The sequence below is a fragment of the Myiozetetes cayanensis genome, unplaced genomic scaffold (genome assembly GCF_022539395.1).
Source record: "Myiozetetes cayanensis isolate MyiCay16 unplaced genomic scaffold, myiCay2020 scf18, whole genome shotgun sequence".
Lineage (NCBI taxonomy): Eukaryota > Metazoa > Chordata > Aves > Passeriformes > Tyrannidae > Myiozetetes > Myiozetetes cayanensis.
In genome coordinates, this window is record NW_026087389.1 from 13,877,320 (window position 1) to 13,903,944 (window position 26,625).

The 26,625-nt window shown below is 38.6% G+C and overlaps 1 protein-coding gene across 11 annotated transcripts in view; it reads right to left on the reverse strand.

Annotated features, from left to right (window-relative positions):
* The window catches only part of CACNA1D (calcium voltage-gated channel subunit alpha1 D), a 212,815-nt gene that overhangs the window by 2,340 nt on the left and 183,850 nt on the right, over nt 1-26,625 (reverse strand). For 10 of the 11 annotated variants that reach the window (XM_050313298.1, XM_050313293.1, XM_050313295.1 and 7 more), the window contains 9 exons: nt 25,754-25,855; nt 20,119-20,249; nt 10,517-10,633; nt 8,644-9,014; nt 8,331-8,357; nt 7,323-7,472; nt 5,562-5,725; nt 1,827-1,948; nt 847-1,167 (listed from right to left, as the gene is read on the reverse strand). In XM_050313298.1, coding sequence (XP_050169255.1) covers nt 847-1,167; nt 1,827-1,948; nt 5,562-5,725; nt 7,323-7,472; nt 8,331-8,357; nt 8,644-9,014; nt 10,517-10,633; nt 20,119-20,249; nt 25,754-25,855 — 1,505 coding nt within the window. The remainder of the gene's footprint in view (nt 1-846; nt 1,168-1,826; nt 1,949-5,561; nt 5,726-7,322; nt 7,473-8,330; nt 8,358-8,643; nt 9,015-10,516; nt 10,634-20,118; nt 20,250-25,753; nt 25,856-26,625) is intronic. The other variant, XM_050313296.1, reaches the window with a different exon arrangement.

Consider the following 26,625-nt stretch of genomic DNA (forward strand, 5'->3'; position numbering starts at 1 on the left):
AGAACAATGAAATCACCCTGCCAGCTCTGTGATAGTGCAACTGATTTCACAGTACATCTGAGACTTCTCTTTAGAAATTTGGCAGTAGTCTTGGATAAACATGAATCATCAGGCTGATACAGTTAATGTCTCTCAAATGGTGCAATTAGAACAACTGCCTGAAATACAGATTTTTGTATGTTCTCAGTACTTTAAAGTACATGGAAAAAAGATGTTGAATTCCCATGTGCTAAAACAAGTAACAAAATGTATTTTTTAGCTCACACCAATGGAAAGGAAGTAATAGATGGGAGCAACAACAGTAATTAGTACTCAGAAATGCTGCGCACTCTTTATCTTCACATCCCTTTTAATATGAAAGGAAATTCCTAACATTCTTTAGTACACCTACAAATCAATACTTGTAGTTGTTATTCACCCCTCTGCATTTAACACACTGATTCATAGAGTTTTTGATCTTTTATTCAGATTATTGCAAAAATGCTGATTATTTCTATAGAAACAATGGAGAGAACAGGCATATGCATCATCTCTTCCTTATTGCCATTGTGGAAGGATACTTCAGAACTGATCCTCATCTAGAAAACTTAAATTTCAAAATGTTGAAATATCTTCAGTTCTATGATCACTACCTCACTGATTTTAAGATTTGGATTCAGCAGAAATCCTTTACTACACAATTCAAAGAGTTCCACTCTTTACTTAAAGCCAGCTGGGGGCTATGAAACCGAAAATACCACATTTTCAGAGAGCTATTGTGAACAAAATGATATGCTTTTTAAAGTCAACACAAAAACTGAACACACAGACACTGCTGGCCACTTCAGAGGTTCCTGCAATACTCACCGCTTCTACCAGACTGTCTGCACTCCTCTGCTTGTCACTGTGTTTATGCCTAAAGTCATTGGGGACAGTCAAACTGGCTGGTGTAAATGTCCGGTAGGAAATGTCCGGGTCGTCCGTGTACCAAGAGCTCCTGTGCAGGGAAGGGAGGCTGCCGTTCATGTGCTCTGTGGAATCAGCCCTGTCCACCTGGATCAGAGGGGTGTAATACGGGGTACGGTCCCTGTTGGGAGGGGTGGCAGGTGGGGTAGCCCAGGAACGCGTTGAACGACTTGGTGAGTGTTTATGAGCTTTGCTGGAATCCAGACCTGCAACGGCCATGACCTGGTAAGGGGAAGAATGTGAGAAGTTAGTGACTTCAAATGCTCAGTCACATCCATTTCTCACTTCAGCATTTAGTGCAATTTTTCAGGCAGCAGCTTTGCAAAGGTAACATTTTTCTGTTGCATAGTGTAGAAAAGCACTGAAATTGGTAAATTGACAGGATAAAGTGGCATTTTTTCCACTTTATGCATATCACAAAATCTTTTTGCTTATACAATATATTCAAGAAAGGAAAGTATAGAAACATTCCTTCTGTCCTGCAGGGACAGGATAGGAAACTTTCAGCATTATCCAAGCCAGGCACTGAGCCCCAGAAGGTGTGTATGTGGTACTTGCAAATTCTCACACAAATGGAGTTGAGTAACCACATAGGCAAAGATTAACAAACAGCTGCTGTATCACGCAGTCAACATGGTCAAAATTCCTTAGGGCATCCCCACTCTTTGTGGGCACTTCAAGAGTCCAAGGGGAAGCTCCTGATTCTCAGTGTTTTGTACAAGGTCAGTATTCTATTACAAGCCTACACTTGGCCTGGAAGTCACTCACAGCAAACACCACAACACACCAGTATTGTCTGAAACAACAGCAAAAGTCAGAAGTACAATATTGAAGCTGGAAAGATCTAATTTATTATTAGTTAAGTAAGAGTTTGTGCTTACCTGCTGTTGCATTAAATGAAGCGGTAAAGCAGTGCGATGGTGAAAATTAGGAGAGAGTGGTATCTCATCTTGGCTACTTTGCCGGCGGAGGCATTCGAAGTTAAAGGAAGATCGTCTGTGTGCTACAGGGAAACCATAATTCATTAGGAAAATATAGTATTTCTCCTCAAAGTCTATTTCCAGAACTCCAGTGTGAGTCAACTATGACACAAATAAAAACAGATCCCCCAGTAAGAAACAACTTGTGCCAACAGAAGCAAGGAAGAAAGTTATAAGATAAAGGATAGATTCATCACATAAGCTGAAGCAGTCCCAGGTAGAAATCATACAAGCAGCCTAACATGACAGAATTTGAGGCAGCTGTTTCACAGAACAAGCTTGTGTGATGCACCTGACTGGTTCAAACACCCAACTGCAGAGTTTTGCCATAAACTGCTGTGAGTTTCTTCTTTCTTTCCCATCATTTCAAACTCGATTCTAATGAACCAGACTTCCCAAAGCAAATACCAAAATCCCAGTTCCTTGGAAGCCACGTGCAATATGAAAAGTCATATCCAAGTCAAAGTTGACTCATGTTGTCAATTCCTGCTATTTATTGTGTTACTCAGGACAGCGACCAGCCATGGTCTCAGCTGTCACGTAAGCTGTAATTCATGAGAATGCTAGAAAGGAAAAAGTAGAAATCTGAATTGAAACAAGATGTTTGGCTGATGTGGAAATGTTTCAGCTGGTCTTGGTGAAAACCTGCAGAACACACTGGGAAGCTTCAGTGTGAAGAAAGCCTGGATGCTGAACAGCAGCTGAAATCCAGATACATCCTCACAGCTGCAAGCATCAGAGTGGAAAACTGGAAAGAACCTGACTGTACCAAGAAATAAGACAAAACTGTGCTCTCTTGAAACTAATTGAAACTATTCTTGGTATCTTTTTTCCAACACCAAGAATTTCATGAACAACTGAGTTAAGTGCCATAGACACTTAATGCTGGATACTAACAATCAAGGTTCTTTAAAAAACCATTAGCCTAAAACAGGTACCTGCAGGAGGTGACTCAGTCCACTCAATGCAAACTTTGTCTCTTTCCCCTGTCTGTATGGTAAATTCAAACACAGGAATGTAAGCCTTAGCTCCTGATCCTAACATGCTAAATGTCCCAATACCAAAACAAATAAAAAGCTATCCAAAAAGTCCCCTCATCCAAAACAAGGGACTTTATATGCTTCTCTGCAGAAAAGAGTCTGTAAGAACATCTTAATCATTTCTCAGTACACTCCTGGAAACTGGTCAAATAATTTGGTGACGAGTTTGGTATAAAAACATCTATATAGCTTGACATGGAGCTCAATTCACTGCAATTGTCAGCCAAGGCACTGTATGTTATGTCACCATGGACTAAATCCAGATGCCAGCAGAAACTGTTTAGTGCAATGCTGCAGGTCCCTTTTTTTTTTATTTTGTTCTTTCTCTTTTTATGTCAGGACATTAAGACTTCCTCTCCAGGCCAAAGAGCCCATACCCTAGTTAAAAATAATAGGTTTGAGCTTCTTTTAAAATCTGTTCAGACACAAAACCTCTAAAATTTCTCAGCTGTGTTCCTGAATAAACAGTTATGACAGAAGGCCTGACTATGCCCTTCTTATACTGGTGAAGGTCAAATGACTTTCTATGTTACCTTTATGCAACTTAGATCAGAACTAGGTCCTCTTATCCTAGGATGTCAAATACCCTCTCTTATCTAGCACATTTATCTGATCTCCTGTAGGAGAGATAAAAAGTGCAACTTCCTCTAAAGACATGCCTGCCCAACACCATCATTAAAACCTTATCAGGAAAGTTAAATGAATGCCAAAGACTGCAGTTAGAGGAAGCCTTCAACCCTTCCCTCACAACACTTTCAAGGGCAGATCCCAAGAGGATTTTTATAAGAAGGCTGTTCTCCTGCAATGTATGGAATGGATATACAAAGCATGTATTTCTTTTTCTTAACATTCTTCTGCTAGCATAAAATCTTGTAGGAAGATGGACAGGGGTCTCCTTTCACAGTCTCTCCTTTGTCTGAACTCTTTTCATTCTGCTACTGGAGGACAGCTACCAGCTTTCTGGACATTTCACTGCTGTTCATCTGAGTTATTTACTCTCTATAATACAAGACTCATTCTTTTTGCTTTTTCCATCTGTGCCCCTAAAGGTCAGAATGCCAAGTAGCAAACAGCATTACCAGTCATTTCATAAGCAGTTGAGTGCCAAAAGTGTGGATCCCACACTGACAGCAGTGCTGAAGAATGCTACCTTTACTGTATGACAACATATTTTGCTGCTGCCCTTTACTACAGCTTTCTGTAGCTTTCAACAGTCTGAGGCTGTGCCTCAGATAGATAATGATCTCACTACACTTTTCTCTGAGACACTGTTATTTTTTAAATCTATACCTGCCTTTTCTTTAAGGTGTCTGAAACAGGAAAGGACTAAAACCCATTTTCCCACTCCTGGGGTCCTTGCAGTCATCCTTCCATGGATAACTGGACTGTGTCTCTGGCTCCTACCACCATCAGAATGGAAAAAAACTCTCCACCTTAGAACAGATAAAATGTAGAGACTTCTAGAAACAATCCTGCATTGTCTTGCCTGGATGGCACTGGTAGATGCATCATCCACAGACACCTGACAGACCTGGCTGTGCAGGTAACACCGTGTAAGAGTGTCCATAGGGACACTCGGGGCTGCACAGAGCTGAGCATTGTGTCTTCTGCACCAACAAGAAAGAGCCCTAAAAAGAGGTTTCTTTTGCACTTTTGTACTTCCTCTCTATGAAGTGTCAGAGGTCAAAGACCAAAAGTCCAAGAATTTTGAGTCTGTGCCTAGTTTCAGCAGAGGATTAGCACTGCTGATCTCTGCAGCATGGGCTGGAAGATACAAAAAGAGAATTACAAGATAAGAAGCATGAGAGCTTGTAGAAATGCAGATAAAGCAATATTGTTCTTGAGATAAGGAGAAACCAAGGGAACGATCTAAGGAAGATAATAAATGAAAATTAAATAGGTAAAAATATCTGTTGACAATGCTAATTCTATCTGTAAAATGAAACATTTTCTCCCTCCGAAGAAACACAGAATATTTAGCATTGTTCCTGAGATGGCAGAATAAAATACCAATGTGAATCTGAAATAAGATGCTTAGCTCAGCATGAAACTTATTTTTCACAGCAACTTGTGAAGTATGTTAAAAAGCTAATGGCACTTCAAAAGTAAGGAAAGGAAAAGCCAAAACAAAGCTCACTCCCGCTTCTCTCTTCCCTGAAAATTATCCCAGAGTCACCAGAGAGATCCACTGGCACTGATCGACAGCAATGTCGCACATCTGTGGGTGTGAGTAAAGGGCACATGGATTGAAACCCCCACTCAAAGTTTCAAACTACTGCAGCATCCCACCTTGCTCTTTCTTCATTTAGCAAACTAAGTTAAAACCAGTAATGACACTGGTTATTTTTATATTATTGGATGAGCGAGGCACGAAATACTACAAAGACTGACTTGTAAAGCACAATCCACAGATTCTCTGAGCAGTCTCTCAGGATGGACAAATATTTCTGCCATACACAATAATGCACTGGCAAAAGTAATCAAGAAATGTCATGTCTGAAATCCAAGCTGAAAACAAGCCTTTTTAAACTGGAACATGTCTGAATGCATTTAAGTAATTCTAGATTTGCAAACAAATTGTTCTTAATGCACTTACGTGGTGGTGTTGGAGGTAGCAGCCGTCTCCTAGGAGATCTTTTTGTATCGTAACAGATCTGTGAATCATCTTCCTCAAAAAAACCATGTGGGTGATGGTAACCTTTTGGTCTCTCAAAATCTGAGTCATGGCAGTGATATCTACAGTGGTAATCGTATATATGCCTGCATTTAAAATACAACAAAGAAAATGTTATTTTAGTGAGTATCTGTAAATCGATCTATAGGTTTTCTTCTAGGAGATTTTCAAGTCTATTCTTTCTCCAGCAAGACAATTAAGTACTACATTATACAACTGCAGCACTCAATTTTAAAACCCAATTTCTCTATGATTTTGAAACAGCTGGGCATGCACCTTTGTACTAGTACAGTTACACAGTCAGTTCTCAGGTGAACTTTTTATCAAATTATATTTTCAATCCATTTATTCTTACCAGTACAGGCTAAAATGTAAGACTTCAGTTGCACACTGCTTAAATAATAAAATAAATACTCTGTTCTACTGCTGCCATCCTCTCTTGTGAAGCCTGAGTAATGTGTGGGAGCACAGATACTCAGAGAATGGATTTAAGCCTTTTACATTCTGGATACTTGTCATTTAAAATCACATCTTGGAAGGGTGCTATTTGACTCTATCATATAAAAAAAAAATTAGTGACCTGAGAATTCTGCAAAGTTTAGCTTTCATGCAAATCCTAGGTTTTATGCAAACCAACGAGACGCAGATTAGGGTGCCAATCTTGCCAGAATTCTGATGGTGAAGGCAGTCAGTATGAGAGGAGAAGGAGAATTAAGCATGTCTGGCACTTGTGCATATGCCCTTTGGATCTAAGACAAAATGATAATAAATTCCTCTACTTCAAAACTGGGATGGACTTCAAAACAAAAAAAATAATGGATGGAAGTAGAGGTTATTTCTGTTATTGAATTTATCCAGCAGAAGGGAAACATAGCTATTTTAAGGAAGGGAAATACATTCTTGTAAATGCATATGTCTTTTTACAACATAAGGAGAAGATGGATATTACAGAATTAAATAAATAAATAAATAAATCTCAAGATATTTGAGGAAAAGGTGCATTTATTTTTCTTTTAAATAGAAATTCCCTCAGTATTATCAAATACAGGTTCTGTTCCTTGACAGGTTGATTCTCATACCACAGGAATATCAGAACTTCCTCACAAAGTAGCACCCAAACACTGCCTGAACAACTGGAAGCCTATTATTTACAGATAGGAGTAGTCCCATTGCAAAGTCAGGACCTGCCCTGTTGTTGAAGCCACTGCTGCCTGAAGGCAACAGCACAGTGCTCAAATCAAATTTGGGAATGCTCAAAGCTGAACTAACTTGGGAGCCCCTGTCCTAAAGTTAGAAAAACTCACTCCAGTCCATTTCTGAAGAAAGTGTGGGAAATAAAACTGTGAAGAAAAGGTTAAATTTAGCAAAGTTAAATAAATGTCTTTTCTTCTTAAATTTGAAATTAAAATATTGAATGCAAAGACCACAGGAGTTAAATACACTACCATGTTGATACTCAGTTCAAAGGAACTTTGTCCTTCCTCTGAATTTGGTACAGAAGTTTTGCTGGAGTCAAACACAAAAGATCTTTTGTACACTCTCTATTCCTTCTCATCATTACACTTGCCTGCACTTATGGAATATTAACTTCATTAGAGAGTTTTCAGTATAAGTGTGCTTAGGGAAGCCTTTACAGTATCTAATCTATTGAAATATTTTTCCTAGTTTAAAATATATCCTCACCTGTTTCCTGACAACATACTGTCATCTTCATAATATTCCTCTCCACTGTAATATTCCTGCTCTCCCAAATAATGATCATCATTGCAATAGTCTTGGACTTCATGTTCTTCACGACAAATAGTAGGTCGACGCCCATCACCAGTGTCAGATCTGTAAGCAGCAAACAAATACTTATTTTTTTCTATTTACATAAATTGTATATTGTTTATTTTACACATAGTTCTTTTAATGTGCTTCCAAAGGGAAAAAGAAAAAAAAAAGAATCATTAAGAACTCTCTAGTTCAGAAGGTGGTGTCACAGTACTGCAGTTCAGAACATCAGTAATTTCTGTTTCTTAAAGATGATCTCCCTTTATTTCCTTATTATACAGAGAAATAATAAGGGGTTGCTCAGGGAAGTCAAATATGTTTACGATGTGTTTTCAAAACACACATTCAGTCATTTGAAGAAGCACAGCCTTTCTCAAATGTCTGAAGTTTGTGAAATGGCTCAAATATTAATGAGTTCTTAGTGAGGTCTTCCAAGAAAAATCTGAAATGGATATATAAATCTAGACATTAAAACCAGCCCTGGATGTCCATTTATGCACTTCAACTAAAACAGTAGATCCTGTTTTTATAAGTTGTCTTGGAAAATATTAAGACATAAGACCAGGAAAGATTCTGGATCCCCTATAAACGGAACTGTACACATTAACATTTATCAAAGCTAACACCAGTGATTTTCCAGTCTTTGCAAGTCAATTTTTAACAAGGGCCATCATCAGGTGTGATCTTTAGCCAGTTTAGAACTGCAGAAACCTGCCTGGACTTTTAAAAGGACTTAAACAACTTTGAACTTGACCAGACTTTTAGAACAGGCAGTGGAAAATTTGACTTAGAAATTGTCACTTAATTTATTAAGCATATGCATTGTCATATAGTTAATTTAGAAAAGAAAAAGGAGGAAAAGGAAAGGAGAAAAACTACTTTGCCCCCTTCAATTATGTCAGAACAATATCAACTCACCTAATATACGTTTCATAGTAGCGTGTTCTATCCAGGTAAGCCATGAAAATGAGAAAGACATTTCAAAAACAAGTCATTAAGAGAAATTCTTTGGTGATTAAAATGTCTGTGCTATAACTGATAACTTCACTTTAAGGAGAACTGCTACTTTCAAACCTTATTAAAGTTCTCTCTATTTTCCATACATCAGAGTTAGATAACCACATCTCATACATCATTAGGCAACAGAAATGAAGTTTCAAATTAATTTCACATAGCATAAGTTTCTTAGAATGTATTTATAAATTTATTTAAAAGCGTTTTGTGAGTTTACCTCCTACTGCTTGGCCTTCTACGCTTCTCGTGATCAGTTCTGGAGTGAGAACGGTAACTGTTTTCAGATCTGTGCTCGCGGTTCCCAAAACTCGCATGTTTTCCATGATGTTTGGACACGTTGGCATTATTAAGATTGGCATTTGTTGAGTTTGGAACGTGCTTTCCTACTGAGTTGTGATGATGATGATGATGATTGTGGTATACAGAGTTTCCTGCCTGGTGATAGATATTTTTCTCAGTATCACTTGCAGGTGGAAATGAAGGCCGCTGAACATGTAAGGGGCGGTGTGTGGTGTTGATCTGTTGAAATGAGTCTCGTCTGTCACTGCTAATATGGTTTATGTGGTTGCCAAAGAGGGCACCATTCCTCTGTTTTAGGAGAAGAGAAAGACAAAATTATATCAGATACTTTAACAGAACATATTTTTGACAGTGACAACTTACTTTTCTCTCCTACATGCATACAAAAGTAGCAATTCAAATAATCTGTGATTTTTCTTTCTAGTTTTATGATGCTTCAGATGGGATCTCCTGAAGTGACACAGATGTGACTGTGATAATGACAATATTGTATTTCAGAGTCAAATCGACACTATGCCGTGATCGTTACTCTTTTCCATACAGCTAAATGTGCCATATCCAGCTTTCTCCACATTTTATTAGGCAGGAGAAACCCAGATTCCCACAGATGAACATGCACCAGCCTCCTCAGAAAGGGACGTGTCTTTGTTTTTGAGAACACTTTGGTGGAATTCTCTCCTGTTCTCCCAGAGCACCGGTTTGCAACAGGCGTCACTCAGACAGGATGGAGTGCCATGCAACAGCTTGCAAGCATAACTCAAGTAGGTAACATTCAGCTTCAGTGCTTCCATTCTTTCTTCTTGCAGAGGTACAAGAAAGAGTAGTTTACTCTTTACCAGCCCTGAGAGTGTAATGGATGGTGAAAGAGAGAATGAAGTGCTAAGTTATGACCATGACATGCAGCTCTCTTTTACACCTGACCCAGATAATGTAGCCTCCCTGTCTAGCCAGGTGTGGGTCTTGGATGACAGCAGTCTGTCTTGAAGCTCAATCTAGAGAAGACAGGAGGTAATGATGGTTGGCAGAGAAATGCATCTACTGATGGTAGCTGGGGCACTGCCTCCAGTGCCACATCCTCCTTTCTTGCAAAGAACAGTAGCAAGCTATGGGGCTTCTGATAGAATTCCTGCAGAAGCATGTTTTACATCTGCTTCTTCTGAAATGCTTGGGAAAAATTAAGTTTTCTTGCTGGTTGGCAAATGGTTTGCAGATTGCTTCTGATTATAACTGTATGTGTTCACCATTAGCACTAAGTAGCATAGAAGAGGAAAGCTAATCTTTGATTCTTACTGATATCCCTCACAAGAAACTGGAAATATCATTTATATTTATTTGTCCTCTGTGTAATCCCAGGCATTCATTTTAAAAGATGCAGCTTTGTGTCTGTTGTGTTTTGGCTGCACAGATTTTCACTCTCTTCTTCCTATCTACCACTGCAGAAATTAAGACAATTCCAGTTTACACCATGCCACTATCAAAATTTGAGATGGTAAGGTTCATACATTTTCTTAGGATTTGCCTAAGGAAAAATAAGAATTAATGAGAAAGAACTAGGGGCAGGAGAGTCACCCTGCAGGAACTGCTTCCTAAATTTATGATGAAATGCAAGTGTCCTGGTAATACCATTTTTATAGATTTATACATAAAATATACTTATTTATAAAATATTTATATTTTGCTGATTTGAGGAGTTTAGGTATTAATATATTACTTCATATTCAAGGATAAGCTCATTCTTTAATCTCATATTATATGATAAAACAATGCACGTGGTTGTGTTCTGACATTACTTTATAAACATCTTCCTCCTCCTCTGGATTGTTTTCCTCTGGTTCATCATCTTGCAAGTCACAGGATATAGCTCGGCGTATTTCAGGGCCAATATCATGAAGTGTCCTTAGTCCTGCCTAAATCAATGACAATATCATAATACATTAGGAATGCAAATTCTTTGTCGCTCTTTAATTTATTTTAAAGGACAGTTAACAAGTTTTCATATCCTGACATCCACACAGGATGCATCCTACCATAAGTTTAATGCTCTTTAATAAAAGGCTTATATATTCCAGTACAACTCTGGTGAGGTGATCACGTCTTTATTAGCACAGTGTAGATACTGACTAAAAGACCACTGATGCTTATGGACCCTTATAGAAATAGGATTCACCTTGTAATAAGGTATAAGTAATCAGCAAGAACTCTAATAAAATGCATTTCAATGAGATGTATATTCAATGTTTGCAGCCTGTGTCCACAAAGGAAACACAGGGAGATTTTTGCTACAGCAACAGCAATTTTAGCAGAGCTCAGATGGAAAAGAAAGCAGTGAAATAATTCCAGCTCATCTGCACTGCACTTGGATACACGGATATTTGATTTTCAAATTTAAGACCATTTAGCTACAGCAGCATGGACCTCAGTGTACACCAGTTCACAGTCCTCTCAAGTCTGCCACCACAAGCAACCTTTAGGAAAAGGGAAAATGTTGAGACCTGCACATTAGAGAGGAGACAGACCTCGCACCCATGCCAAGAATTCAGGGCTTTTGTACAGGCCTGCCTTGCATCAAAGAGGAGATACTTTTCCTGTTTTAACTCTAGTCTGAAGCAAGAAACACAGCCTTGTTCTTCCCAACTCTTTTTTTTATCTTTTCAGGTTCTGAAGAAATCAAGGATGTGTCTCTTTAACTCTTTACTATCATTACACTTGTACTACTAAAAATCATGCACAGCACTTGGCTCAATTTATTGTTATTATCTAAAAACCTCACACACATTCCCAGGAACATACCACTGCCTCACAGTCGGATTTCCACTCAAAACAGAAACAGCTGGTTTGATGAGGAGCAAAAAGGCATTTATGCAGTGTGGGCAATCAGAACCTGGAAAAGGATGAACCAAAATCTTTGAATCTAACAGTGTAGATTTACCACAGGCTCCTCTGCAGGTTTCACTCATGCCAGTATTTCACCTCCTGAAAAAGGTCCCTGACTGACCATATTAGCTGCATGTATCTGGCAATTAAATTTTCTTCCTCAGGGATGAACTTTGAGAGTTACACTGTAATTGAACGAGGTTCTAAAAATCATTCACTAGTGAGTCTGTTAATATACAATACAGGTTTCATGAATACATTGTGCTTTCTCCCACTTCTTATGCTAATTGCACAGTCAAAACCTTAGCAAGGTGGTTAATGGTTGTCACTTTGTAAGGTGCTAAAGGGAAGTAAAACTAACACTTTAAGGTACAGATTTCCAAGTAGAAGACCAAAAGCTTCTATTTATTTAGCAGAGGACTGCTATTGTTTTTGATCATTAATAAGAATAGTCACTTGCATTTCACATTCTCTACCTGCTTACTTCATAGCAAACTAAAAAGAACAAAAACACTCAAAGCTACACTGACACTTTAACAGAAAAATAAACTTATGAGTAGAATACAATGCATGGACTACTAAAATGAGGAAATAAGCATGCAAAAAAATAGCTGAATGGACCTGGGCTACAGCAGTGAACACAAGAGACACAGCAGTCAAGTCTCATCCCCAGATTTATTCATCCTCACAGAGCCCATCTCGCAGTCCTGACACTGAGAGCACTGCTCTGCAACCACACAAAAGCTCTGGGCTTTCAAGTCCAACCCAGACTGCCCTGGAGGTAAACCTCCTGTGAACACAACACTCTCAGACAGCAGTACTGTAAATTTGAACCCTGACAAAAACCACCAGCTCATATTCCTGTCTGCCAAATTGTGACTAAGTCCCATAAATATATGCCTAGAACCTGACAAAAGCCACGTTTGACAGCAACATATTGAATAATAATTTCATTTTGATTACATTTCCAACTGCCTTCTGGTTTACCTCTTGGTGAATTACCCCTCCTTTACTCAAGAGAAAGCAGGCAGCCTCTATCATCTCATCTCTCTCCAGTAACACTCATTTCCACGTAACAGACCTCTTGCAATGACACAGGCAACAGTGGAAAACAAAAACCTGGCTCACCGCATGTAAAAGGGTATGGTAGTTACACTAAACCCATCAGCCTTTTCACTTGCAGACAATACTGAAGCCACAGGCTCTACAAGCAACATCTGTCTGCAGAATTAAAATATTCCTCAGCTCATTTGCTCTAACAGAAACATCTACCATGATTGTATTAAGTCTTTCATTAAAATGACTGCTGCCATGTATAGTCTCATTTTACCTGGTGCAACCTAACACTGTTCTTAGTAACCTAAGAAACATTTTTATGATGGGAGCACCACACAGTGAGACAAATCCTCATGCTGAGCTCTTATATAAGACAATCCTTCATTACATCAATCAGCTACCACTAAAGTGGAGCTGATGTCAAAATGCAGGTCAGTAGGAGAATCCCTTCCCTGAACCACATTTAATGTTTTCTGTGAAGCCTGGAGAGGCAGCAGGGGCTGACCAAACATTTCACTTTACCTTCCAGCACTTCAGGACCATATCCAAGATCTCTTCCACAAAAGAGCACGCACAAAAATCAAACCAGCCTTCCTCACATCTCTTCATTGGTTTACAGGGAAGAAGGGTCCTTTGGATACATATTCCCCTACATAACATTGCAACTCAAGCCGACACAGCAAGAATCCTACAGACATTATAACACATCAGAGGGCAACGGGAGCATACCCTGCCCTCTATTTGTGAGGTTCTAAAAACGACTATATTTAAATCAGAGATAACTTCTTCTGTTAAAAACTGAGCAGATGGGACTTTTCAAAAAAAGAGAGCCTGGACAGTAATTTGTCTCCCCTTGCCAGAGGTGTGCTTGTTTCTTTTTCACTATGACTGCTTAAGTTCTTAGGAGGCAGTTATCACCTTAAGCAGAGCTCTGTAAGACTTTTTGTTATTGCATACAGTGATTCAAGACTAGGCACATTCCTGAAGCATCATGCTATAATGACTTCCAAAAAAAAAAGTCAAATTTCAGTGTCATACAGAAATTACTTCCTCCCAGTCTTTGATCATGGTTGATCAGAGCTGCAGAAGAAAGGAAATCACAGCCAAATCCTCTTTCCCCAAACAGAATGATGAGCAGACATTAAAGACCAATAACATTCCTAACATTGCCTCTGGTTGGTAAATATAACTGGAAGGGTTACAGTCTCTTGTCGCCCTTACATCCTTAATTTTTTTATCCCAAATTTTTAATTCCTGAAGATTCTCTCATGTCCAGAGAATTCTCACTGTTCCTTAAAGGAAACTGCAGAGGTTATTTTATGCCATTTCAGCAGTAAAAGCCACCTTTATAGTTTTTCCCCTAAAGAACTGGAAATGTGAATAATAAATATTGATTTTTTCCACTATTTTTTGAGGACAAAATACAATTCTCATAATTTCAAAAAGCAAGGAGCCAGTCCTGCCATCATGTATACATCTAATATCCATCTCAGCTCACCAGTCTCAAAACCTGCCTGGCTCACAAGGCTGTTCCATCAGTCAGGTGGGTCACATCTCTTACACAATGTATTTAATAATCCCACTATATTGCAGAATACAGAATCATTCAGTTCTGTTCATCTCTAACTTTCCAGCACAGACTATTATTATTTATTGTATACAAATGTCTTTGCCTAATGTATTTGTAACTGGAAAAAATACTTTTTTTTTTTCCCCTGAACATGGGTGTTAATGTTTAAGTGCATTTACCCTATACCTTTCAGCAGATTTGTTTTCATCACAGACATTGGAAGATGAAAGAGTCTATAACAGAACAGATAACACATGCCAGAAACATGTTTAGGAACCAATTCTATAGGGACAACATTGATCAAAACTGCACAATTGAACCATCCCTGCTGTTCTGCCAGAGGACATCTGTACTTTCTCCTTGGGTTTTTCTATTTTGTTGGTTTTTTGAAGTAAAGGAAGAAAAGAGATTATTACTACTGTGTTTGATTGCTTCTAATTCTATTCTGGAGATTTCACTAGAAGTTGGTAAAAGAAAATTCTTGTTCAGACACATTCTCTCTCCAGAATTTAATTTTTAACGCCTTCCTTGCTTCGTTTTTCCTTGTAGGCTTGAGGAAGATGAGATGAAGCAGTCCAATGGTTATTTAGCAAACCAGTGACACACAGAGCACTGAACAACATAATTACATGAGAAACCCAGGCATGCCTTTAATTAGGCCTCCCCATAAATGCAGGAGATGATTCGAATGAGGATGGTAATTCTGAGCAGCTGTGCTTCAGGGGGCACAACAGCACCTGCAGGGTCCTCAGGATGGCACGAGCCACTGGGACACCAGTGCTGGGTCCTAAACAGCATCTCAAGAGACAAGGAATGATGCCTCTCTCTCTGACCCACCACTGACATGACACGTATGTGATTTCAAATGCTGGAATAACTGAACTGCAGGAGTCCCTCAGGGAGAAAAAAATGTCATATGGCCAATAACTGTATATCTGTATTGGTTATTTAGAGAGAGAGTGAGACTCTCTCAGAGGCTTAAAAGCACCTCACACCAAAACAACAAAACACTTTAAAGTTAAACATTCAAATATTTTTAAAAGGCTGTTTATAAAAAATGCCAAATACATTCTAAATCAATTTTTCTGTGTTTATAGTATCCACAAAACAGTAACACCATTCTAGATATATGTCTCACATTAAGAAATCTGTGTATAATGCAAGACTCCTGTCATGACTTTTAGAAAAATGTTTAAATGCTTATAAATACTGGAACTACAAAAAGATCATTTTCCCTGTACCTAAACTCAGTCTGCAAGCATTGTGAGGTGTGGTCCAACCTCATATAGATGCAGCCTAAGCTTAGATTAAGAAGTGTAAGCACAATACTCTTATTTAAACAGTAAGAATCATTATGTTCTAAACTGTTTCCAGTCACATAAAATACACAATGGTCCCTCTTTTGAGGCATCTTAGAATGATATCAGGAAATTGAAAACACTGGTAAGCTTTGCTTCACAGCCTTCTTTACAACAGAGATGTATATTTATGTATATTGCTATATAAAGTCACTAGATCTGGAACAAGCATAAACATTTATTCTAAATACTTAGGGCTTCAGAGTCCTGAAAGCCAATGACTCCAAAAATGTTCAAATAAACCATTACATTTGTAGATAATGAACACATTTTTACTGCTTATTTTATAGCAGAGGAAACTAAAAAGAACATAAAATCTCAAAGCTACGCTGACAACACAAAACCAAACTGAGGTTAGGACGAACACAATACAACACAAGAACTACTAAAACAAGGAAATAAGCATGCAGAGAAATAGCTGCATAGACCTACACTATAGCAGTGAACATAAGAGACAAAGTAGTCGAGTCGTGATTCCCCAGAGCTGCTCATCCTCCCAGAGCCCGGCTCCCAGCACTGAGTGCTGCTCCACAACTGCACAAAAGCTCTGCTCTCAGTCCAACCCAGACTGCCTTCGAGCTAAGCCCTCCTGTGAACACCACATCAGCATGGGAGCACAAATCAACCCAACTGGAGCAACAGATTAACCCCTCAGCTGATGCCTACTGCAGGGTTGGGTTTTTTTCCTTTTTCTATTATTGTTCACTATGGGGTTAACATTACTTATAACATCTGCAGAGAGAAAAAAGCATAATTAATTTAATCTGAAACATGATTCTAAAAATCAAGCTCAGTGCAATAATTCAGTGCTTTTGTGTAGGAGGCAAGGGAAATACCCTTTAACTTTTATTTGTGTGTATTAACAAAAAGTGTTACCTGTAAATAAATGTGAAATATAGCTGCAAATGTTACCTAGTTTACAGTATTTTCCTGGGAAAAATAGTGTGGAATTAATTCATTTCCCCCAAGTACTAGATGAAAGTAATTAAAATTCTTCATGCTTCAGTTAACATTTATTTTACTAGCAACGTGTCTACTGTTTGGCTCAATACAAATTTCCATCATTACACAAAGACATCTCTTTCTGACCCAGAAAACATATTTGTTCTCACTGGATAAGTATCAGTCAATAGCATAAGAAAGGCACCTTTTTTCTTGTGACCTAGGAGCATGTATAACACCACAAAAATGGCAGTAAATGGCAGTAAATATCTAACATAAACATAAAATGACATCTGTCATTTCAGAGCTACTTGTTTGCTCCCCTTCATAAGGAGTGAAAACCACTGGGTCTGCAAAAGACAGACAGTGGAGTTCCCAGGATAATTGTTATTGCAGTTCTGAAGATGTTTTGGGTGCCAATATGCAAGTTTAGACAAACTGCTGTTGTTTATAATTTGAAGTGTGTTTTCTGAGTGAGGAGGAATTTGAAACTTGACAGCAAAAAGATTTTCTTGACTTAATAATCTGGGCAGATGATCATTCCCCTGAGACCCACTTCACTTTCTAGGCTGCCTCCTCCTCTCTGACACGTACCCAAACAGCAGCTCTGTCAGGCTAACAGCAAATGCTACATCCTTGAGGGAAACCTGAGCTCTACAGAATAAAAATTACCCCAAATGAAGTTATTGTGGGGTAAGAAGGGGAATTCCTGCCTGCTGCACTCTCTGGTACTCACACAGCAAATCTAGTTTTGCAGGGAGCTCTGCTCTAATTTTCTGACTCAGCCCAATGTCTATGTTAATATAAGTCATTCCAGAGACAGTAGCATGAGAGGTAAACGCAAGGCATCCAACTCCCTACCCTAGATTATAACTAAAGGATTAGTAAAAAAAAAAAGAAAAAAGTGTATCTCTCTTGGAAGAACAGTGCCTTAGGCCATTTGACAGCGACAGGATCTCTCTTCAGTATCTTCAAAAGTACTAAATGAACCTATTGTAAAAAATGAAACAAACCAACCTTCAAAACCCCAACAAAATACCACTGAGAGCACGGGGAATAAAAGGAAGGCAAAGAAGTGATCTGCATTAAAAAGATTCGATTGGATTCTCATAAAACTCGGAAAACAGCAACACCCATTCATTTCTTGACTAACAGTTGTCCTGAGAACTAAAACCCACGGGATTTTGTCACAAGGAGCATGTGCCTTCTCTCTCACAGGGGTTGTTTACTCTCTGAAGGCAGGGAAAGTGTAACATGGCCAACTGCAAGAATCAGCAGGATTATAAAACTGTGACTCATCTCTTGCTTCATTCAACGGTTAGGAAGGGATTGTAAAGCCTGATAGCAGGTTGTTTTCTCCCTTTCTCGCAGGAGGAAGGAGATAAGGAAAGCCAGGCTAGATAATGTGGGCACTGAATGGTTTATTAGATCCTTAGGAACCATGTTCTTCACTAACTAACTAGGTCAACAACCCCAAGAGGAAGTCACAGGTATCAGCAAAAGTACAAGAGCATTTATTGCTCATATGGCTTCAGACACAAACTGGAACAGGTGACATTGCCTTTTACCTGCTGGTTTGCTTAAGGATTTTGCAGCCTGACAACTGGTCTGCAATAGAGAGAAGATGTAACAAGAATAAGAAAACACAGTCGGTCTTGGTCTTTACAAACGCAAGAATGAGATGGCTGGAAAGCTTTTTCTTATTAGCCTGATAAAAGTACTTTCCTCATGTTATTTAAAGCTTTAAGCAAATTCCTAGTATAGAAAGGTTCTTAATGACAGAGCTCAAAAAATCACAGACAGACATAGCTCAGCTTCTGCTGTTCTCATCTCCCCTGCAGTCCAGAAAGCAGAGGTTGTTTGCAGTGGTATTATCACAGCTCCAGATACTGTGAAATCTTAACTAGTTTATAGAAAGTAAATAAAACCTGCTGTTGCAGTAACATGCCCACCCTGACTACAGGAAGTTTCTAATTTCAAAAAGGAAGTTCTCAAAACAACAAAAAAAAGGTAAACACCGCCAAAAATGTCTACAGAATTGAGAAATAAGTTGGATGGTATACCCATAAATTACGCTGCCTAAAAAAGTTCCATCTTTCCCTCTACTTTTGTCATTGAATAGGAAGTGTGATCTGGTAACAAACAGAGCACACTCACATGTGAAAACTCAGTGTTTATTTCTACATTTTTATGTATGAAACTTCAAAAACACAAGTGGAAACCTGTAATACTGTGGCTTAAAACTAACTCTGAGCTCCTCATGTTCCAATGCTTCTGCAATAAAGAAGTCTGCAAAGGCCTTCCTGAAAGTCCAATGTCTTTCATTTTCCTCTCAACTGTTCCCAGTTTTTTTATCACTTCTATTCTCAATAATTTTCTCATCTTTCATACTATGCAAATATAGTTCATACATTCCCTGACAAGCCATTTGCTCACAAATCAATAACAAGAATTGTGATGAACTTTTCCCTGTTTGCTGCATTTCTTATGCTTGTGGTGGCTTGGGACACAACATATGTCAGAATTGCCAGCGAAGACATTCTTAGGATATAGGAATGAAACAAATTACCCAATTCACACAGCAAAGATTGGTCTGCTGGACTGAAGTATAAACCAACAGGATTTTTTAACAAAGAAAACAGCAGCTAAATCAGGTTAACATATTTCTCCTCTTTGAGAAAGGGATTTTCATAACATATTGCTAAATTTTGGCATCAGCGTAAAAAATTATCAGAAACACCAGAAGTATTTATGGTTTGTAGTAAACTACTCAGCATTAACTGAAATTCAGCAAGTCTCAATCCAGTAAAAATGGTGCAGTGTATGATGTCTGGAATTATTTGAGAACAGCCTTCCATTTGCCTGTTTCAAAATTCATAATAGAAAGGGTACCACTGGACAGAAGTTTTCAGAATATGCCCTTTAGATCACGTGTACTCTATGGACTGCTTGCTGCAGGCCTGTTGACAGACAGATCTATTGTCCTGGTTTCCATTTGATAGCTTGTTTTAAGAGACAGACAGAAGTGTGTGACATTAATGCAGTATGCTAATATCACTTCCTATGAAAGAAATTGATGAAAGCGGAATTCAGAATTTGCAAATAAAAAATAGGAAGGTTTTTCACCAGGAAAAGGAAAGGAACAATGAGAATTAAGAAGAGAAATGATACTGTATAAAACCTTCTTTATTATGAGGTCATGCATATTAGGGAGTTCCCTGAGAACTGGCTTATGCCATTGTAGGAACACAAAATAATCAAGAGTTAAAGCAAAACAAACATAAATGACAGCTCAGAACTTTATTTATCCAATTCTGTACCAGCAACTTTAGATTGCAACGTATCAACAAGACTTGCTAAGAGATTTTATAGCCCTTGCTACTGTTGGAGTAATCCATAGAGAATAACTTTTTGCACTTACCTTGTTATAACAGAATAGCAGGATTAGGTTTAACTTTTCTGATGAATAAGGGCCAAAAGTGTCCCAGCTAAATAAAATCCTGGCAGCATTGCACAATCATCAATATTCATCTACCTGCTATTTCAAGTAAGGTCACAAAATGGTTAGTTAAAAATGTAAAAACAGAATCACCTGCAGAGCAATCGTGGTATTCTTCGCAGGATATTTCCCCACCAGTCCTTGTTCTTTGCGTTTCTTGAATTTCCTAAAGTAGTCCTGTATCAGGAAGGTGGCATAGAACTTCCCCACGGTTACCTCATCATCTAAATGAACAGACCAGACAGATCTCTCCCAAGTCAGCACATTTATCAATAGCCTGTACACTCATATCTGAATTGGGGGGGGGGAAATGTGATGGGTGCAATAGGTACTGCACTTTCAGCTTACAACAATGGACCCTCTAACTAGACTAAAAGCAATGTTTTAGCAAGCAGTTTTGGCTCAGTCAGTTAAGTGAACTCATCCTTAATAAAGAAGAAAATACAATACCAGGTCTCATGTCCTTCTAAGTAATTTTCTAACAAAACCATAAACATGTTTGTATATGCATGGAAGCTGAAGTACTGGCTTTAGTTATTTGGAATAAATACATTAAATACAAGCTACTGTGACATACATACATTGGTGTTCATAAGAGTGACTGTGCAAAAAAAAAAGGTTCTGCCTACATCTCTTCTTTTGTCACGGCTGAACCAAATATGCTTAGTCAGTGTATCAGTGTAGCATTGTTCTGATTGCTCAAGGACTTGGACATCTTTACAGCCTGCTTCGCTCTGCAGATTTTTTTATTGGTGTCATGCCCTCACTGTAATACCTGAGCATCTCTCACTTTGAATTTTATGTCCCAGATGTTCATGTTAGACTCTGTCTTCTGCTATTTTATTGTCAGATAAGACAAGACAGGTTCTTGTCTCTGAGGAAATCCCACAGAAGTTACAATTTCATGTATTTTTTATATGTTTAAGATGTGGCCTTTAGCCACGTTCTACACAGGTGATGTTAGTAATAGATGATAGTAATTACAAAACAACATTGTTCTCTCCCACATTATGTATTGTGTGAGCTCTGCAATGCTGACAGGAATGAAGATAACTTCCATCAGTTAATTTAGTACAATTCAAATGATAAGCAAACAGCCAGGACAGTAAAACCAAGCATGTTTACAGAGTCACTGTTGTGAACAAAATCCAAATTTCAAAGTTTCCAGAGTTCAAAGGCAGGTGGCAGTGTCCTTGTGAGGACACCCAGTCACCTGCTCACAGCACATCAAGAGTGCCTGTGCCTGTTTTATGAGTGCAGTGAACTGCTCAGAGGGGCAGGTTTCATCTCTCAGTAACGCTTGCCAGAAAACCAGGAATAGTTTTCCATTCAAAAACATTGCTTTTGTTGTCACACATTTTTCTCCTCTCTAGAGTTATCTGACATGAAGTTGGCTATTTCCCTTCCTGCTGTGCTGTCCAGTCTCCCAGTGGTTTTCAGTATCCTGAAATAGCCATTTGCAATAGGTGGCTACTGTAAAGGAGCGCTGGGGTGGTTTAGGCATCCAGGTTCTCTCTGCTGTCAAGGATCACCCTGATGGGGAGTAAGTTCCCATCATTCCAGCTGCCCTTGCTGGGACAGACAGATGTTTATCCCATCTCAGGGTCTGGGTTACTCTGAACAGTCATGCCTTGGTGAACACAAAGATCTAACATGCCCAGGCACATTTTAGCATACCTCTGTTAGAAAGTATGGATTCTGTTCTGATGTCTTTTGCTTTCTCCATATTTTAACTCTCTAATGGAGTTTTAGAATAGACTTGAGTTTGGTTTTTTGTTTCATGGGGGTTTTATGAGTGAACACATTCTTTTAAACAAGCTTTTCCTCTTGCCCCCATCAAGCAAATGTTCTAATCAGATGTTATACATTAACATTTGATTAAAACAGAATGTTGTTGTATCTTTATCAACAATATGTGCAAATGTATCTCACTATTGACAGTATTTCTAATACTATTTTTACCTGTAATGACTGTTTGTTTCTAGTTTAAATGTAATTGACTTTCTTCTTCTAGTGACTTGCTTTCACAAAAAAAGAAAAAAAGGATGGGGAATCCAATCCATGGACTATTTAAACTCATTTTTGCCACTGTGATAAAATTTGTCTCAAAATGGAACCTCTACCATTCAAAATCAGCTCCTCTCATTATAATATCTGAAATGGACTGGATGCATGGGAGAAAGTAGGACAGGCTTTAACTTCAGTGAAAATGCACCCAGAATGTCTTCTCCCAGCAGTTTATATGTCTTTTAATGTATCAAAGCACAAATAATTATAATAATTGCTTCAAAAGATATTGGTTGGGAGACCAGTCTGTTGCAGGAAATATCTTAGCATATTAAAGAGCCTGCTCTGCCAAAGTGACAACTCCTCAAAGGTCTGAGTCCCCTCCAGTTTCTGCTAGGAAAGGGGGAACTAGCAGGAAATAGCAGGAACTCCACAGCTCACAAAAAATAGCTCACCAGTCTACAGATTCAGCCTCAGCAGCAAAAACCTTTCTAATTGACTCCACAAATCTAATTTCTAAACTTTTTGTGAACATTTCCTTTGATGTTCATGGTGCTTTGTATTAGGATGAGATCTCTTACACAGCATCTACTCTGAACCTGCCTGCCTTAGTTTAGCTGAATCCATTGACTTACAGCGTAGCCCTGGGCAAACTCCCCAGATAAGCCTTTGCCCATCCTTTATTCTATTTTATTTCAAGTATTTGAACAGAACTCTTAAGGAAGTGAAATAGCAAATGGCTCCTAGAAGGAATAAGCACATAGAAGTGACAGACTTGATATAACATACTATGGGTTGCACTTAGAGCACATCTCAAACCAGGCTTTGACACTGCACGACCACTGACTGTACCTGAGATGACAATACCTGAGAAATATCAGTGTGCAGAAATGCAGGGCCCTCACTGATCACTCTGGGCATGCACCAACGTTTTCTAAGCATATCAGATGAATGCCCTACCAGTTTGCTGACTTGGGCATGTCAAAGTCTGCGTGTACCAAGAAGATGCAGGTGTATTTCCCAGGCACAGTCAGTTGTACTGCAGACACGGGCACACAGGGACTGACACCTGGCCAAGGGGAGCCAGCCTTGACTGTTTGTTTTCGGAGTTACACACATATAGCCAGATATAGACAGGTATAGGGAGGCAGCTAAGCATGACTGACCACAGAATAGACACATGGCTAGTTACAGTCAGTGACAGCAAAAGGAATCATTTCACTGGGAAGCTTTTGGAACAGGGCAGAAAGTGTTAGGCAGGGTTCAACAGGCCTGCAAGGTGGAGACTGGGGAGTTCAGAGAATACAAGTGAATCTTCAGTGAGTTGTATTTCTCTTACTCTCTAGTCTCATTCATACATCAGACATTTGACTGACATTCTATGCTTTTGCAAAGCAGTTTCGCTTTTCCGTACTGAAAATGCGTTGCTAACTATTAACAGTCTAATTAAGTTGTAGTAATAAGTTATTTAATCAGTACCAAGAATTGGCTGCCTATTTCTAGTGCATCTATTTATAATCCAAGGGGAAAAAATGCGATACTGATTATTTTCATTCTGCTCTGCAAGTAAGTGTTCTGGAGGCACAGTCATGAGCACATGAAGGACCTGCCATTCAGTAATACCAGCAAAAGCAGTACTGGACAAAAATGTTATAAACTAGACCTCTCAACACTTCTAAGTGCAAGCGATTCTAACATACTGAATTTGGATGCTTTTTTGATTTATATTGAAAAGAATTTTGTGTCTCCTAGCAGATTGTTACTATCAGCTGTCATTGATGTTAATTCATATACAATCTTCCACTGAATATTAAACACTAAAACTAATTTCTACTGCACACTAAGCTATTTTACACTCCTATGGCATATGAATGTAAAATAGCTATATTCCTCTTTTTTTCTAGGTGGTTTAAAATACTTTCAATTTTCAGGTGAATCATAACAAGGTCCACAGAGAAATAAACCAAACTGAAATCGAAAATTGATAAAGTTGCAGGACTTTCCAACATGTTCTTATTTCTACTGGGTTGCAGAAGCCAGACTGTTTCCTATCAATTGAGCAGATCCAGCTTTTCAGCCTTCTAGCTACACTGAAGAGCTACATTTGCAGAATATTAGCAATGAATTTTAGTATAGCTGAAAATAAATATACAGCTTATATTCAGCAATGAAATGAAGCTGAAGTTAACAGTGAATTACTATGTAAGATTAGTTCTAGGAATGTAATCTGTACAGGTTCTTTGTCAGATTGATTTAGGCAGGCAGAGCTCGCTATTCTGAAGCATGCATCTCTATTTCAATTAAAAAATGTAGGGGAATAAAGTTGGCAAGAGGCAACACTAATTCCATGCCACCACCCTAAAACAGAATTGCTTCAGAATATTCGGAAAGACTCATAGTTGAAAGGAACAGAGGCTGCAGAAAAAGCTCAAGCACATAGTTACAACAATAACAAAGCAATTCATCTATGCCATGCAAGCACTTAGGTGTAAGGCTAAGAACAACAGAGTAGAACACAAAAGTTGTTTTAAATGTGCAGTATCAGTTCCCCTTTGAAGAGACAAATTGGCTCAGGTTTTGCCTCCGTCCCCTTCGTTTTGCTATTGTCTGGCAGCCACCACACCAATAGCAAGTGGCTCCTGCAGCCACAAAGCTACTGCTGCTTGCTGGGCCGTGCTGAGGAGCAGTGCAGGCAGGGTGCTCCTCCTGCCTGCGCCTGAGCATCGCCTCCCAGCATCAGCCTCCACCACCAGGCCCGGGCTCTTGAGTCTGATCAGCCTTGGAAGCTGCTGTACCACTATGAAGGTACCATAAAGTACAAGAAACACCAGGTGATGACAATGGATCTGAGTACTGGATGTCCAGGTAAAAGTATCTTGGGTGTGGCTGACAGTGCAACAGATCCTGCACCTTTAAAACTTGAAAAAGCAAGTAAAGAACAGTCACCTAAACCTACACTACAGCATATGAATAGAAATGTATATATTGAAAAAGGCTAAATATATATATAGCAGGATATATATATATTTACAAAGAGAGATATATTTGACATGTTATTTTACAGCATGTAGGAACATCTAATAAATGTGCCTTGTAAATCTGTAGACACAAATGTTTGGTGTCATTACAAGTGAGATATCTCTTTACATGGGCTATATTCATATCTCAGTCACACTGGTGTAAATCTGAACCATTTCCATCATCTGTTGACTGTAGAATGGTTCTGGTTTAAACTAATGTAACTGAGACGATTTAGCCTCTTGCTTTATTAATTTAGCAAAAGAAAATATTTTAAGCTGGCAATAATTTTGTTTGTTTTCTCCCTGAAGTATTCAACATATACAAGCAAATAAGCTATAATGTAGCGTAGTACAAAACATGTTGTTTTGACCAGTGCATTGAAATCAAACTAGTTTATTTTGCTGAATAATCCAAAGTCAAGACTAGATTTAGCTCTAATAAAGTATTTTTCACAAGCAAGAAAATAAGCATAATATTTCTTCTCTCTCTTTTTGATCTAAGAAAATGTCACTTATCAGTCCTACATGTATTCTCTGGTGTAATAGGATATCATTTTCTCAATATTTATTTTGTTATTGTTTGTTGTTCTTCAATGACATTATAATTGCAAAATGTGGTATTTTCATTTCTTTGGTTCCCAACAATCTAGAAAGACCAACAGGCACAGAGAACAGCACAGTGCAAAGTTTATCAGACTGACCGCCAGCTGGAGGGACAACTTGGTCAAGTAATTTCATGCTCGTTTTCTTCCATATTTTCTTTATAACTGCTCTAAGTTCTTCATTTGCTTGCTCTAGGTTACCTGTGGCAATAAAACAGAAAAAGGGAGGATGGCAATTATGTTTCAACCAGCTGCAATGAATAAGCCTTTGAATATTAATTGGCTGTATACAATTACAGACTGTGATAGGGATCCTTTGTGGCAAACCTAAGCTCCGTGATGCAGCAAACAACAACACTACAACACCTAGAGAGAAGAAAGGGCAAAAGACAGCAAGTTGCTGGGGCTTATAAATCAGTCTCTGGAGCACTGCAGAGATCAACTGTGATTTACAGACCTTGGCCTCACTGTCACTCCTTACTTAAATTGTCCGGAAAGTGCCAACCTGCTCTTTACAAGCCACTTCATTCTTGATCCAAAGCTGAGCCTTTATTTGTTTAATCACAGAAATTACTCAGTAGTACAGGCTTGAAAGTTCAGGCAACTGAGTACTGAGCAGTTTTTCATCTCTTGCAGTGCCCACCTAAACCACAGTGATGCCTGAAGGGACTTAACCTAAGTGTGTTATTGCCAGTGGAACTCAAATTCTGCTGAGAAGAAGACAAAGGAGTAAAAATATAGGGGGAAAAGGTAAAAAAGTATGAAAATAGAAAGAAAAATATTTGAAACATATCACTATTTTTAAAACCTTTTCCCTCTTTAAGGCAAATTACAGAAATTCATTCAACTCAGTCAGAACTGGCCTCAACCAGACTGGGGTTGTTGTTTTCAAGTGTGCAAAAGTTGCAGTTGCACCGGTGTGAGATCCAAGGCACCAGGCTAAAAGGTAGTGCAGAGAGGAGCACTTTGGT